General features: G+C 46.0%; 1 protein-coding gene across 2 annotated transcripts in view; it reads left to right on the top strand.

Moving 5' to 3' along the window:
* Nucleotides 1–14,315, top strand: part of Wdfy4 (WDFY family member 4) — a 268,449-nt gene that overhangs the window by 62,570 nt on the left and 191,564 nt on the right. For both annotated transcript variants that reach the window (XR_007209958.1, XM_048339220.1), the window contains exons 14-20: nt 5,872–6,086; nt 7,512–7,606; nt 8,061–8,280; nt 8,691–8,767; nt 9,754–9,975; nt 11,501–11,679; nt 13,480–13,711. Coding sequence is in view for 1 of the 2 variants with exons in the window: in XM_048339220.1 (XP_048195177.1) it covers nt 5,872–6,086; nt 7,512–7,606; nt 8,061–8,280; nt 8,691–8,767; nt 9,754–9,975; nt 11,501–11,679; nt 13,480–13,711 (1,240 nt within the window). In the remaining variant the exon portion in view is untranslated. The remainder of the gene's footprint in view (nt 1–5,871; nt 6,087–7,511; nt 7,607–8,060; nt 8,281–8,690; nt 8,768–9,753; nt 9,976–11,500; nt 11,680–13,479; nt 13,712–14,315) is intronic.

Here is a 14,315-nt window from a genome sequence, read left to right on the forward strand (position 1 = left end):
AGATGAGTGTGATTCTTTTTATTAGTCTGTTTTCCATTACTAGGATGCAATAACTGAGGCTGGCTACTGCATGAGGGATATAGGCTTGCTTTGCCTATAGTTCTGGAGATTCCAGGCCCCAGCCTTATGATATGGCCCATGCTTCAGTGTACTTGTCTATAGAATAGGGATAACTGAGCATAGCACTGTCTTCTAGACACCGTCATAGTGATTGTATCATCTATCTGTGTAAAAATGTTTAGGTGTGGCACATCCTAAATAGCTAGGATATACCCCTCACAGGGGCGAATCTGGCTCCCAAAGTCAATGTCAGGCCTGGCTTCTGTTATCCCTCTGATGTTCCATAAAATGTGTTTGGGATCGTGGGAAACCCCTTCCCCTCCCAGACACTGAATTCTAAAGCAAATCCACAGTGTTTGTCTACTCACCCATCCCACCATTAGCCCAGGCATCCCTGGGAGTGTAGACCATGTCTTATTTATTTATTTATTTATTTATTTAATTTATTTATTAATTGAACACAAATTTTTTGACAAGGTGTTGTGCAAAAAGGGTACAGTTACATAGTAGGGCAGTGTGTACATTTCTTGTGATATCTTATACCCTGTTTTTCTTTCCCTTCCCTAGGTCAGGTAGACATATATACAATATACAATTTATCAAGAACATATACAGTAGCCACGTGGCCAAGCCCAAGAAAATTCGCCTAGGTCTTTAAATGTAATGTCTACAATAGACAGTATGTTGACAATAGTCTTATATGAACGTACATACATAGCTTTTGAGCTATTGTGATCCACTGAGAGGTCAATTTTTGACCTTTATATGTTGAGTAGTTGTTTGGTTTTAGTTACATACTGTTGGGACACTGCCCTAATCCTGTGGGAAATACCATTTGACAAGCAGGTTTTGGTTTCACAGACCTGGTCTCTACTGTCTCTCCGTCACCTTTTCTTAACAGTCATATATCAGGAAGATCATGGCCCTTTGTTTTCTGTGTTCTAGGCTTGTCTCGCTCAACATTATTTGTTCAAGTTCTGACCATTTCCCTGTGAATAACAATATTTCACCATTCCTAATTGCTATGTAGTATTCCATTGTGTATAGGTACCATATTTTTTGGATCCATTCATCTGTGGAGGGGCATCTGGGTTGTTTCCATATTTTGGCTATTGTGAATTGTGCCACGATAAACATGGAAGTGCAAATGTCTTTTTGTTATCTTGGGACCTGCTGTTAAGGCTAGATGCCTAGGAGTGGTATGGCTGGGTCATAGGGTAGGTCTATATTGAGCTTTTTGAGAAACCTCCATACTGTTCTCCAAAGTGGTTGTACTAATTTGCACTCCCACCAACAATGGAGAAGGGTTCCTCTTTCCCCGCACCCCCTCCAGCATTTGTTGTTTCCTGAGTTCAGAGTATAGGCCATTCTAACTGGGGTGAGGTGGTACCTCAGGGTTGTTTTTATTTGCATTTCCTTTACTGCCAGGATGTTGAACATTTCCTCATATGTTTCTTTGCCATTTTTATTTCTTCTCTTGTGAAGTCTCTCTTTAGCTCCTTTGCCCATTTCCTAATTGGTTTATTGGGCTTGGAGGGGCTTAGTTTTTTGAGTTCTCTGAAGATGACAGATATTAGGCCTTTGTCTGTTGCTGTGCTGGTAAAGATCCTTTCCCATATGGTTGGCTGTCTTTCTGTTTTGGTGGCTATGTCCTTAGCTGTGCAGAAACTTTTTAATTTGTAGTAGTCCCATTTGTCGAGTCTCTCCCCTATTTGTTGTGCCCCTGGGACTATATTCAGGAAGTTCCTTCCTGTGCCTATAAGTTCTAGCGTCTTTCCTACTCTCCTTCAGTAGTTTCAAGGATTCAGGTCTGATATTGAGGTCCTTGATCCATTTTGAGTTGATCTTGGTGCATGGTGATAGGCTTGGGTCTCCTTTGAGTTTTCTGCATATGGCTGCCCAGTTCTCCCAGCACCAGTAGTTGAAGAGGCTATGTTTATTCCATTGTATGTCTTTAGCTCCTTTGTCGAATATCAGCTGACTGTAAGAGTGCGGTTTTTGTGTGTTTTTTTTTCCAGTCCTGGAGCTTGAACTCAGGGCCTGAGTACTGTCCCTGGCTTCTTTTTGCTCAAGGCTAGCACTCTACCACTTGAGCCACAGGGCCACTTCCGGCTTTTTCTATATATGTGGTGCTGCGGAATCGAACCCAGGGTTTCATGTATATGAGGCAAGCACTTTACCACTAGGCCATATTCCCAGCTCCAAGAGTGCGGTTTAATTTCTGGATCCTCAATTCTAATCCATTGGTCTTCCGATGTGTTTTTATACCAATACCAGGCTGTTTTTGTTATGATGGCCCTGTAGTAAAGGGATCCACATCGGCAAGGAAGAAATCAAGTTATCCCTATTTGCAGACGACACGATCTTATATCTGAAGGACCCAAAAAACTCAGTCCCCAAACTCCTACACCTAATAAACCATTTTGGCAAAGTAGCAGGATACAAAATCAATCCACAAAAGTCAGCAGCTTTTCTGTATACCAGCAATGGAAAAACAGAAAAGGAAATTATGGAAACAATTCCAGTTGCAGTAGCCAAAAAAAAAAAAAAAATAAAGTACCTAGGGATCAACTTAACCAAGGACGTGACAGACCTATTTAATGAGAACTATAAAAATCTAATAAGGGAAATCAAAGAAGACACAAGGAGATGGAAAGACCTCCCATGCTCATGGGTAGGCAGAATCAATATAGTGAAAATGGCCATATTGCCCAAATTGTTATACAAATTCAATGCAATCCCTATCAAAATCCCAGTCACATTCTTCACTGAAATAGAGAAAGCAATCCATAAATTCATATGGAACAGCAAAAGACCTAGAATAGCCAAAACAATTCTAGGCAAAAAAAGCAGTGCAGGAGGTATCACAATAGACCATGTCTTGTTCATTAAAACAGAAAATTAGCTTTGAGGTGGCACTGATGGCTCATGCCTGTAATCACAGTGATCCAGGAGGCTGAAATCTGAGGGTTGGGGTTCAAAGCCAGCCCCTGTAGGAAAGTCTGTGAAACTCTTGTCTCCAATTAAACACCAGAAACCAGAGTGGTGCTGTGTCTCAAAGTGATAGAGTACTAACCTGGAGCAAAAGAGCTCAGGGACAGCTCCTAGGCCCTGAGTTCAAGTCCGATGACCAACAAAAAAAATTACTTTAAGTTGTGCAAAGGAGTTTCAGTTCATGGGTGGAATGCATCTTGACCCACCCCTTCCTCATTCTCCCCATTTCTTTCCCAACCCCCCAACTTACCTGGTTCCATTTTCTCACCTGTACATTGAATAGTATGACTTGCCCTCTCCATTAATCTGTTCCCTCCCCCTTGAGCACACCTGCCCGCCTCGATAGCACATGTTCTAGCTTCCTGGTGTTCATTTTGTTAAATCATAATACCATTGCAACCCTCCCCTGTGCATACTATACTTTAGTTTGTGCATATATGCATACGACTCTGTGTATGTCTTAATATATGTTTATAGTTTAGTCCTAAACGCCCCCATATTAGAGAGGCATGTACTTTTTATCTTTCTGAGCTCAAGTTATTTCACTTAACATAAATTTTCCAGGTCCATCCATAATATCCATAACAGTCTTCCTGATGGATGAGTAAAATTCTTTGTGTGTGTGCACGTGTGTGCACATGTGCCATGTTTTTGAATATCCATAAGCTGATGTTGCAGGCCCACTTAATTCTTGCTCAAGGATCAAGAGGAGGAAAGGCTCCAGTGAGGTTTGCACAGGGGATGTGGGTGGCAGGACTCTGAGATGATGAGACCACATTTAGGACTTGTGAGACAGGAATTCCTGCTGGCCTCTGGATCCACAGCTCACTGTCAGAGAACTCAGCCAGCCATGGACTGAAAATAGCAAAAAGTAATTGTGACTATATTGGACACATCAGCTTTTCTTCTTATCATTATTCCCAACACAATGTAACATCTATTACATTTGCACTGTATTAAGTATTATAAGTAATCTAGAGATGATTTAAAGTATGTGAAGGAAATATATAGGCCACGTGTAAACTCCATAGCATCTCCTCCCTCTCTCCCTCCCTTCCTTCCTGTGCCAGTACCAGAGCATGAACTGAGGGCCTCAAGCTCCTCCTTGGCTTTTTCAATCAAAGCTAATGTTCTACCACTTGAGCAATACTTTTTTTCTGGCTTTTTGCTGGTTAACTGGAGATAAGGGTCTTTCAGATATGTCTGCCCTGGGTTGGCTTTGAACTGGGTTCCTCAGATCTCAGCCTAGATCTCTTTTCTTTAAAGCACACACTAGGGAAGTAACTTAAATGAAATGGGTACTAGTGCTACTGTTCAGGTTCCCAGGAAGTGAAGCCTGGATTATCAAGGGATGGGGAGTGAGGGATCAGGGTGGCTCAGGGGCAGGGAGATCTGGGGTGAACTGTTGTTCAGTTTTATCTTGAATCATGACCCTGGGCTAGAAAGCATGAGTTGCATCATAAAGTCTGGAGAGAGCCAGTTTTTATAAGTCAGAAGCTGGTGTGTGTGTGTGTGTGTGTGTGTGTGTGTGTGTGTGTGTGTGTGTGTGTGTGGTCGGTCAGGCATGTTATGTATGGGTACATATTCATGTGCATGGACACACACAGGCATGTTACATGTGTGCATATGTGTACATGGCCACCTGCATGCATGTAGGTATACACATTTTGGTGTAAGCAGGAGTCACATGTTCCCTGAGCAGAAGCAGCTTTGGCCTGGTAGAGCGCAGCTCTTCAGGGCAGGGGCTGCCATGATAGGCACACTGCCCACCTGGAAAAAGAGGCCTGCGCTGGGTGCCAGTGGCTCATGCCTGTAATCCTAACTACTCGGGAGCCTGAGGCTTAAGGGTTGCAGTCCAAAGTCAGTCTGGGCAGGAAAATCTGTTAGACCCTTATCTCCAACTCATCACCCAAAATGCTGGAAGTGGAGCTGTGGCTTAAGTGGTAGAGCACTAGTTTTGAACAAAAAAGCTCAGGGACAGTGCTCAGGCCCCAGGACCAGCAAAAAACAACAACAACAAAAAAGGTCTGGGTGTGGCACCAATACTATCCTCCATAACATGAAAAATCCCATTCAGGTCTAACTGGCATCCCTCTTGCTTTGGATAATGAATCTTAATCAGAATGTGGCTCATTCCAATAGATTTATTTATTTATTTATTTATTTATTTATTTATGTATTTTCTAGCACTGGTCCTAGGCTTAAACTCAGTGCCTGAGTGCTGTCCCTGAGCATTTTTGCTCAAAGCTGGCACTTTACTACTTGAGCCTCAGCTCCACTTCCTGCTCAGAAGAATCTCATGGACTTTCCTGCCCTGGCTGGCTTTGAACCTGAATCCTTAGATCTCAGCCTCCTAAGCACCTAGGATTATAGGCATGAACCACTTATGCCTGGTTGCCAATGACTCTTTTGACTCAAAGATTCAAGTCTGTACAATGAAGTCTTCCCATCTTTAAGCAGGAGCACAAATATGTGGAATCTTCAGACTTTTCAATGCTAGTGATTAATTCAGAAACATTTCCAACATCACATGGGTCTAACACCACATGCCTAATCTTCCCATGTCCCTTCTTTCCCAGTCTCTGCCCTGGCCAGCAACTTACTGTAGCAGCTCAGATCCTTCCCTGGTCTGGCCTCCCCAGGCCTGCTGTGACAGGTGAGGACAGCACAGGACAGCACCCGACACAGACAAGAACATGGTTGTTGTGGGCACCATCTATTTGTTCCATCACCAATCTCAGACTTAGAATCCTGCCAAGCTCACCCACAGGCTGTTTTTCCATCAAGGCCTCATTGCTTACTTTGGTCACTTCCTAGCTCTCCCAGGAGATGCAGTGCTCCATGGCCACCTACCTCCAATCCCTGGTGAAATCCGAGAAGAACCGCCAGGTCATGTGTGAGGCGGGGATGCTTCAGGCACTCATGAGCTCCTGCCGCAATGCCCTGAGCACCAGCAGCAGCCCCCTGCACTCTCTCTTCATCAGGATCTTTGAAAAGCTTGCTTCCCAAGCCATCGAACCAGACATGCTAAGGTACCAACAGTGTGGCCTAAGCTGGCCAGAGCCAGCTGGGTGCTGGTGGCTCATGCCTGTAATCCTAGCCACTCTGGTGGCTGAGATCTGTGGATCACAGTTCAAAGCTAGCCAGGGCAGGAAAGTCCCTGAGACTCTTCTCTTCAATGAACCAGTGAATAGCTAGAAGTAAAGCTGTGCTTCAAGTGATAGAACTATAGCCGTAAGCAAAAGAAGCACAGGGACAGCACCCAAGCTCCAGGACTGGCACAAAAAATACAAAAGCAAAAGCACCTCAAAGTTTGTGAGACTTGGGCATATCAGGACAACTGAGTCTTCAGGGGCAGGTGTCCCTGCTCACCTGTCCAGCCCCTCCATCGTTCAAAACCCAGGATTGACCTTGGATCTGTGCCAGGAAGGGTGTCAGTGCACACAAGGCACACAGAGCCCTCCCGTGGCTCTGAAGCTGGGCTGGGCCTTGAGGCCTGAGCAGGTCACTTCCAAGGAGTCAGGGAACTGGGCATCGGGGTTCTACTGGCAGGAGTGGGACCTAGAAATCCTGATCAGATCCAGAGGTCAGACCACAGAGAGACACACATGTGGTCGGGGATGGAGGCAGGAGTCATGCCGCATGGGGCTTTCTGTGCACAGGAGGTAGAAAAGAAGGCAAAGGAGGGAAAGACTGCATGTAGGAGGTAGGCATGAGCCTTGAATGTCTCTTTCTTGCCTTGGAGCATGATAGGGAGGCTGGCTTTGACCCAACATACTCTTCACCCCCTGCTTACACAGTGGCACTTGTAGACAAGTGGGTCGACAACCCTACCAGCCAGCAAGCATGGGACAAGAGGCTAGGCGAGCCTTTTTTAACTTCTCGCAGCCCTGCCAGGCTAGGTCACCGTCCTTACAGTGCTAGTTAGCCTTGTAATACCTTTAGAAATTTCAAACAAGCCTGGTGCTAGGGGCTCACACCTGTAATCCTAGCTATTCAGGAGGCTGAGACCTGGAGGATGGTGGTTCAAAGCTAGCCTAGGGTGGAAATCTTTGAGACAATATCTCCAATTAACCTACAAAAAGTTAGACTGGAAGTGTGGCTCAGAGCTGTGAAACTCCAATTAACCAGCAAAAAGCCAGAGTGGAGGCATGGCTCAAGTAGAAGAGCACTAGCCGTGTGTAATAGAGTAAGAACACGAGGCTCTGAGTTCAAATCCTGGGACTAGCAATAAACAAGCAAAACAACAAAAACTTAAAAAGAACATCCAACACAAGGAGTAGGTTGAGACTTCCAGCCTCGCCAGCTCTCTGGGCTGGGTGGCATGGCTTTTGGAAACAGCATTTCAAGGCTAACGAAGACAGAATCAGGCACGCTGGACATCTAGAGGTGTGTTCTGAAAACCTTTTGCTGGCTGAATATCTTCACTTGGTTCTCTTGTGTGTTGTGATATTCAGACAATTTCTTGGCCTTGGAATTCAGCCACCTCTGCCTGCTGCAACGGAAATCCTCAGTTCTCCTCGTGGGCACCGAGATGAGCGTGATTGCTCAGGTGAGGAGAGGGAAGAAAAGCAGCGAGTTAACAAAATGCCAAAGAATTCTCATTCCTGGTGAAAAGTTATTCATAAGAGGGGGAAAGACAGATTTTTAAAAATGGAGCAGGCAGGTACTGGTGTCTCACACCTGTAATCCTAGCTTTTCAGGAGACTGAGATCTGAGGACCACGAATCACAGCCAGTGTGGGCAGGAAAGTCTGTGAGATTTATCACCAATTAATCATCCAAAAGCCACAAGTAGAGCTGTGACTCAAGTGGTAGATCACTAGCTTTGAGTAAAAAAGCTCATGGAGAGTGCTCCGATAGGGCTCTGTTTTGGTGTTTTGGGAGTTCCTGATGACCTACAGAAAGCTCCTTGGGGGCTGTGGCAGGTCCCTCAGGAATGCCGCCCCAAACACGGTGTGGAGATGAGCTGAGGGAGGACACATCTTCTCTTGTTTGTTGCCTCAGGGTCACAGGCAGAAGATCCAGGCATAGCTGTGGACCCTGCAGATGCCAGCCTACACCCTCGAGTGGACCTCCAGTCCCTGGGGGCCTCCCCGGACTCCACCTCAGCCCTTCAGAAGGCCATGAGCCTCATCTCCATGACCTCCCCGCGCAGCCTACAGCCTCAGAGGGCCACCCTGCCTCCATCATTTGTGGAATTTGACATGTCTGTGGAAGGTTATGGGTACGACTGACTTCTATATGTTTGGAAAATGACTTGTTAGTTTTTCCAGTGCCTCTGATGAATAAAATATTGACTATAAAATCACTCAGGAAGACAAAAGTGTCTAAGTAGTAGATAGTCCTGTAGCCATTGACTTTCTCAGGGAGACAGTGTCCCTCAGCCATGGAGGACCAGGGCCTCTCTTTTCCTATTGTGGCATCTTCTAGAAAGCCCTGTCACCCTGTCTAGCCTCTAATATAGATTATTACCTTTGGGGCACCCTACCATCACCAGTTGCTTTTTGTCTTTGGGCCCCGATGGTCTAAGAGGGGTGCAACCCTTGCATTAGGACAGAGGGCAGGGCTCAGACTCACCATGGTGATGCAAGAGGTTGGCTTGCAGTCCATGACCCAGATGTTTCTTGTTTCCAGCTGTCTGTTTATCCCAACCTTGTCTACAGTCATGGGGACCAGCACGGAGTACTCTGTCTCTGGAGGAATCGGGACAGGTAGGGAGCTCCACAGGTGGCTTTATTCCTCATCCGCCCCAGGAATAAGTCCTCAGGTAATCCTTGGCTGCAGATTTCTACTTGGTGTCTTCAGAAAGCATGAGTCTCCTCTGGGACCTGAGAACCTGTACATGAGCTACCGTGTGCCTTTGTCACACCTCAGAGGAAGTACCCTGCTTGCTGTGTCCCCAGGGCTCACTTAGCATTTGTGGCCTGAGAGGCGACTCTGTCAGTCAGCTTGCGCCTGATTCTTTGCATTGGTGCCTGGTATAATTGAATTAGAGAGAACCGTGAGTTCTGTGAAGGTAGTCATCAAGAATGGACCAGACCTGCCTCGGATACACGAGGCCCTAGGTTCGATTCCCCAGCACCACATATACAGAAAACGGCCAGAAGCGGCGCTGTGGCTCAAGTGGCAGAGTGCTAGCCTTGAGCGGGAAGAAGCCAGGGACAGTGCTCAGGCCCTGAGTCCAAGGCCCAGGACTGGCCAAAAAAAAAAAAAAAAAAAGAATGGACCAGAAGTTGGGTGCCAGTGGCTCAGTGCTGTAATCCTAGCCACTCAGGAGGCTGAGATCTGAGGATCATGGTTCAAAGTCATCCCTAACAGAAAACTCCATGAGACTCTTATCTCCAAATACATACCAAAGGAAAGTTGTAAGTGGTGCTGTGTCTCAAGTGGTAGAGTACTAGCCTAGAGCAAAAAAGCTCAGGACAGCACCCAGGCCCTGAGTTCAAGCCCTAGGACACACACACACACACACACACACGCACGCACGCACGCACGCACACACACACACGCACATACACACACACCCCAAGAAAAGAAAAGAATAGACCAGGCCTTGGCTTCTGGTGGGGAGTCGGGGGGGAGTCACACTAGAGTGTGGGCACACTTTGCATAGCACTGTGCTATGAAAACCTGGCATAAGGTGCACAGCAGAGCTGAGTCAGAGCTGTGAGATAAGCTGTGCTTGTGTTCTTCCCAGGTGCTTCCAGATCATTCCCTCCACCAGGAGGCCTGACCTTTTCCTGCTGGTTCCTGATTAGCCAGCAGGCCACTGTCACTGAGGGCCACCCACTGCGCTTTCTGACCCTGGTGCGGCACCTGGCCAGGACTGAGCAGCCCTTTGTCTGCTTTTCTATCAGCCTTTGTCCGGATGACCTCTCTTTAATTGTGTCTACAGAAGAAAGGGAGTTTCAGCCTCTGGGTAAGGCATTGAGAGTTGAAGCTGGTCTCACCCACATGTAAGGGGGATAAGGCTGAATTACAAGCACATGGCACAGGCATGCTTGGAAGCCGTGTGTGTGTGTGTGTGTGTGTGTGTGTGTGTGTGTGTGTGTGTATGTGTGTGTGTCTACCTACCCACTCACCCATCCATCCATCCATCCAAGCTAGTCCTGAGGCTTAGATCTAGGGCCTGGGTACTGTCCCTAATTTTGTTTTGGTCAAGGCTCAGCTTGTGCTCTACCACTTGAGCCAGAGCTCCACTTCTGGCATTTTGGGGCAGTTAATTGGAGATCAGAGTTTCATGGACTTTTCTGCCATCTGGCGTCAAGCAATAATTCTTAGTTTTCAGCTTCCTGAGTAGCTAGGATTGCAGATGTGAGCCACCGGCTCCTGTCTCTTACCAACATACATGTTTATTATGAGCCATGGTGGTCTGAGCTCTGGGTGGCTTTACAGTTCTTGCATACTCAGTGGCTTTCAAGAGACATAGCTTAGCCACTATGAATGATCATAGATAGGACTGGGAACTTTACCTAATGGGACACAGCCTGGATGACTTCTTGAGCAAGGTTTGTGCAGGAAGAATCATGACTGGGCTGGAGCTCAAGTGGGCTTAGACATGTCTATAAACACCCCATGGTTCACATGGCTAGCAGGTGCTCTTACAGCAGGCTGATAACCCTGGGCATCCAGGAGCCTGATCTTTCCTTAGTGAGGCTCACTTAGGCTGCTCTGGGCTCTGCCCTTGTTCTCCATGCTCACCTGCCTTAGAGAGCCAAGCCCATTGTGGTTCCAGTGGTAACCATCTTTCCTTCCTGTGTGTCCTGAGAGCTGCCATCCTAGTAAAGCTTATGGAAGTCCCAGAGAATGGGGGGCACTGTTGGCCCCCAGCAAGGCTGACTAGCCTTCTCCTTCTTAGGACATGGCCTGCACATGGTCATCAGGAGCCACCTGATGTGGATTAGCTTATGGCTAAGAGCCTGGCTTCTGGGTTCAAATTTTAGTTGTATGATGTCGATGAGTTACCTAAGTTTCTACTCACAGGGTTGTTGAGAACACTGAATTAATTTGTGCTCATATTGACTTAAACTAGCATTTGGCACAGGTCTGAGGTCGGCCAGTGCTACAGCTATCAGTTGTTATTATTTAAGAGTCAAGGCCTAGGCTGAGAGCTGGTGGCTCATCCCTGTAATCCAAGCTACTCAAGAGACTGAGATCTGAGATCATGATTTGAAGCCAATCCAGGCAGAAAAGTCTGTGAAACTCTTATCTCCACTCAAACACCCCCAAAACCAGTGAATTGTGGTTCAAATGGTAGAGTGCTAGCTTCAGCAAAAAAGCTAAAGGACAGTGCCCAGATCCTGAGTTCAAGCTCCAGGACATACATCCACCCCCACCCCCGACCCCCATCCTCCACCCCCCACACAAAGGAGTAAAGGGTTAGATCATGGTGCCATAGGTCCTGCCACCCACCCAGGCACTCCAGCCTTTGCTTTGTCTTCCAGATATCATGGAACCTGAGGACGAGGGTGAGCCCTCTGCAGGACGCCAGCTCCAGGTCAGATGTGGCCAGCACCTGGCTTGTGGTCAGTGGCATCACCTGGCTGTGGTGGTCACCAAGGAAATGAAAAGGAATTGCACTGTCTCCACCTATCTGGATGGACAGACCATTGGCTCGGCCAAGGTGAGATGGCTTTTGACCCATATCTTCCAGCCCTGCCACTGGAGTGTTCTCTTTTGTGATATCTAACACAATCTCCTCCTGAGCCAACTCTGTAAGAAAATCATAAGAAGGCTTCTGGAGTGCACAAAGCACTTTGAAGAGCAGATTCCCCAGGAAGGCCTAGGTAGGACTTTTCTAGAAGTGTCCTGTCAAGGCCAAGACAGGAGTGTATAAAGTCCCTTAGGAGTAAGACACCAACAGCCCTTTCCAACTTGAGACAAAAAAGATAAAGGAGATACCCAGGGCATGGAGACCAAGAGCTGGCAGGATGCTGAATGAGCAGCCCTTGTCAAAGGGCCTTAGGAGGTTGGCGAGGGGGTCCAGAGGACTGTGAAGGCAGCTGGGCTTCCACCGAGGTTCCAGAGAGAATATCTACAATCCTGGGGCTTGAACTCAGAGTCTAGGCACTTGTCTGAGCTTTTTCTCTCAAAGTTGGTGCTCTACTATTTGAGCCACAGTCCCACTTCCATTTTTTTGTGTGTTTCATTGGACAAGAGTCTCATAGACTTTTATGCCCAAGCTATCTTTGAGCTGTGGTGCTCAGATTTCAGCTACCTGAGTAGCTAGATTAATGGGCATGACTACCAGCACTCAGCGATGTAGCCTTTTTAGTTGAATGTAGCCTATATCCCAGAACAGTGGCATCCCAGCTGCTGAGAGTTGGATAATCTGACCAGTCAGTGGCATGCTCACATTTTCCTTGTTCTAATATGCAGCCAGAATGGAGTGCCTCAGTTCAAGTTTTTCAGCTTGTGTACTGTTGACATTTAGGGACAATAAAATCTTTATGGTGGAAGCCTGTTTTGTCTGTGTTTAGTAAGTGTTTAATTAGATGCTAGATGTCATAGCAAATCTATCTCAACCTGTCCCCATTGTGACCACCAAAAATTTCTCCAGTCTAATGTACCTTTGAGGGGCACAGCTTCTTAGGTTAAGAAACACTAAGCTGGCCAGGCACTGGTGACTCATGCCTGAAATCTTAGCTACTCTGGAGACTGAGATCTGAGGATTACAGTTCAAAGCCAGCTCAGGCAGGAAAGTCTGGGGGACTCTTATCTCCAATTAACCACCAGAAAACTGGAAGTAACACTGTGGCTCAAAGTGGAAGAGTGCTAGCCTTGGGCAAAAATGCTCAGGGACAGCACCCAGACCCTGACTTGAAGCCCCATGACAGACCCCAAAAAAAAAAATTCTGGGGCTAGGAATATAGCCTAGTGGCAAGAGTGCTTGCCTTGTATACACGAAGCCCTGGGTTCGATTCCCCAGCACCACATATATAGAAAATGGCCAGCGCTGTGGCTCAAGTGGGAGAGTGCTAGCCTTGGGAAGAACAAAAAAAAAGAAGCCAGGGACAGTGCTCAGGCACTGAGTCCAAGGCCCAGCACTGGCCAAAAAAACCCCAAAACTCCATGACCATTTTTTTTTCTAAGCTGTATAAGTATTGTGAGTGTGTGAAAGTTTATTAATAGACACTAAAGTTCTTAGTGGGATGACTGATAAAAGGGAAATGGACTTCGTATTTCTTTTGATATTTCTTATCAAAATTGTCTCCACAGGGATCATGGGTGTTTAACTTTTATCTACATTTTACAGGTTGTTTTGCTGCATATTACTTGGATTTCAGTTGCTGAATCTTTAGATAAAAATAAAGTTCTATTTTGAAACGAGAATGAGGTTCAAAATGCCCTATCATTAGACATTTGCTTGATTGATTCTGAGGTTCAACACCACTTACTCCTTCTGTCCTTCATATTTTAACAGATGCTGTATATTCAGGCCTTACCAGGACCTTTCCTTTCAATGGATCCATCTTCATTTGTGGATGTTTATGGCTATGTTGGAACCCCAAGAGTTTGGAAACACAAGTCATCATTAGTCTGGCGTCTTGGCCCTGCATACCTCTTTGATGAAACCATATCAGTGGATACTCTAGAAGTTATTATCAAACTTGGCCCAAGATACTGTGGTAACTTTCAAGCGGTATATGCTCAAGGTACGGAGTGTTTTGATAGCTTTTAAATGGACTTCTAGTTATTTATAGCATAAATCTACTTGCACAACCATGTTCATTGCTGTACTGTTCACCATAACCAAGGTATAAAAACAACCTAGATGCCCCTCAGATGTGGTATATATACCACATTTTATTCAGCCATTAGAAAGAACAATAGCATACCATTTACAAAGAAATGTATAGATACTGGAAAAAATTATTATGTAAATCAGGCCTAGAAAGGCAAAATACGCATGTTCTCTCACATATGTAGAAATTAGAACTAATTTATAAATGTACAAGTAAGTACATCAGGGTTATATGCAAGTAAACACAAATGTATTAGCCTAAGTATGGAATGTGCGGGGGAGAATTCAAATGTAATTCCTTAGAAAAGAACTCACAGTCCAACAAAACAAATACCAGGAAACTGGTACTTGAGAGGTGTGTGTGGGGGGGTAGTAGATGCAGGAAGAGAGGAAGGAAGGGGGAGAATGCAGTCATAATATTCAATGTATATCCATGATACTAAGAAAATTTAGAGGAAGGGTGGATTGATTGGGAAGGATGGGGGAGAATGATGAAATGGGTGACATGGATCAAG

The sequence above is a fragment of the Perognathus longimembris genome, chromosome 2 (assembly GCF_023159225.1).
Source record: "Perognathus longimembris pacificus isolate PPM17 chromosome 2, ASM2315922v1, whole genome shotgun sequence".
NCBI classification, from domain to species: domain Eukaryota; kingdom Metazoa; phylum Chordata; class Mammalia; order Rodentia; family Heteromyidae; genus Perognathus; species Perognathus longimembris.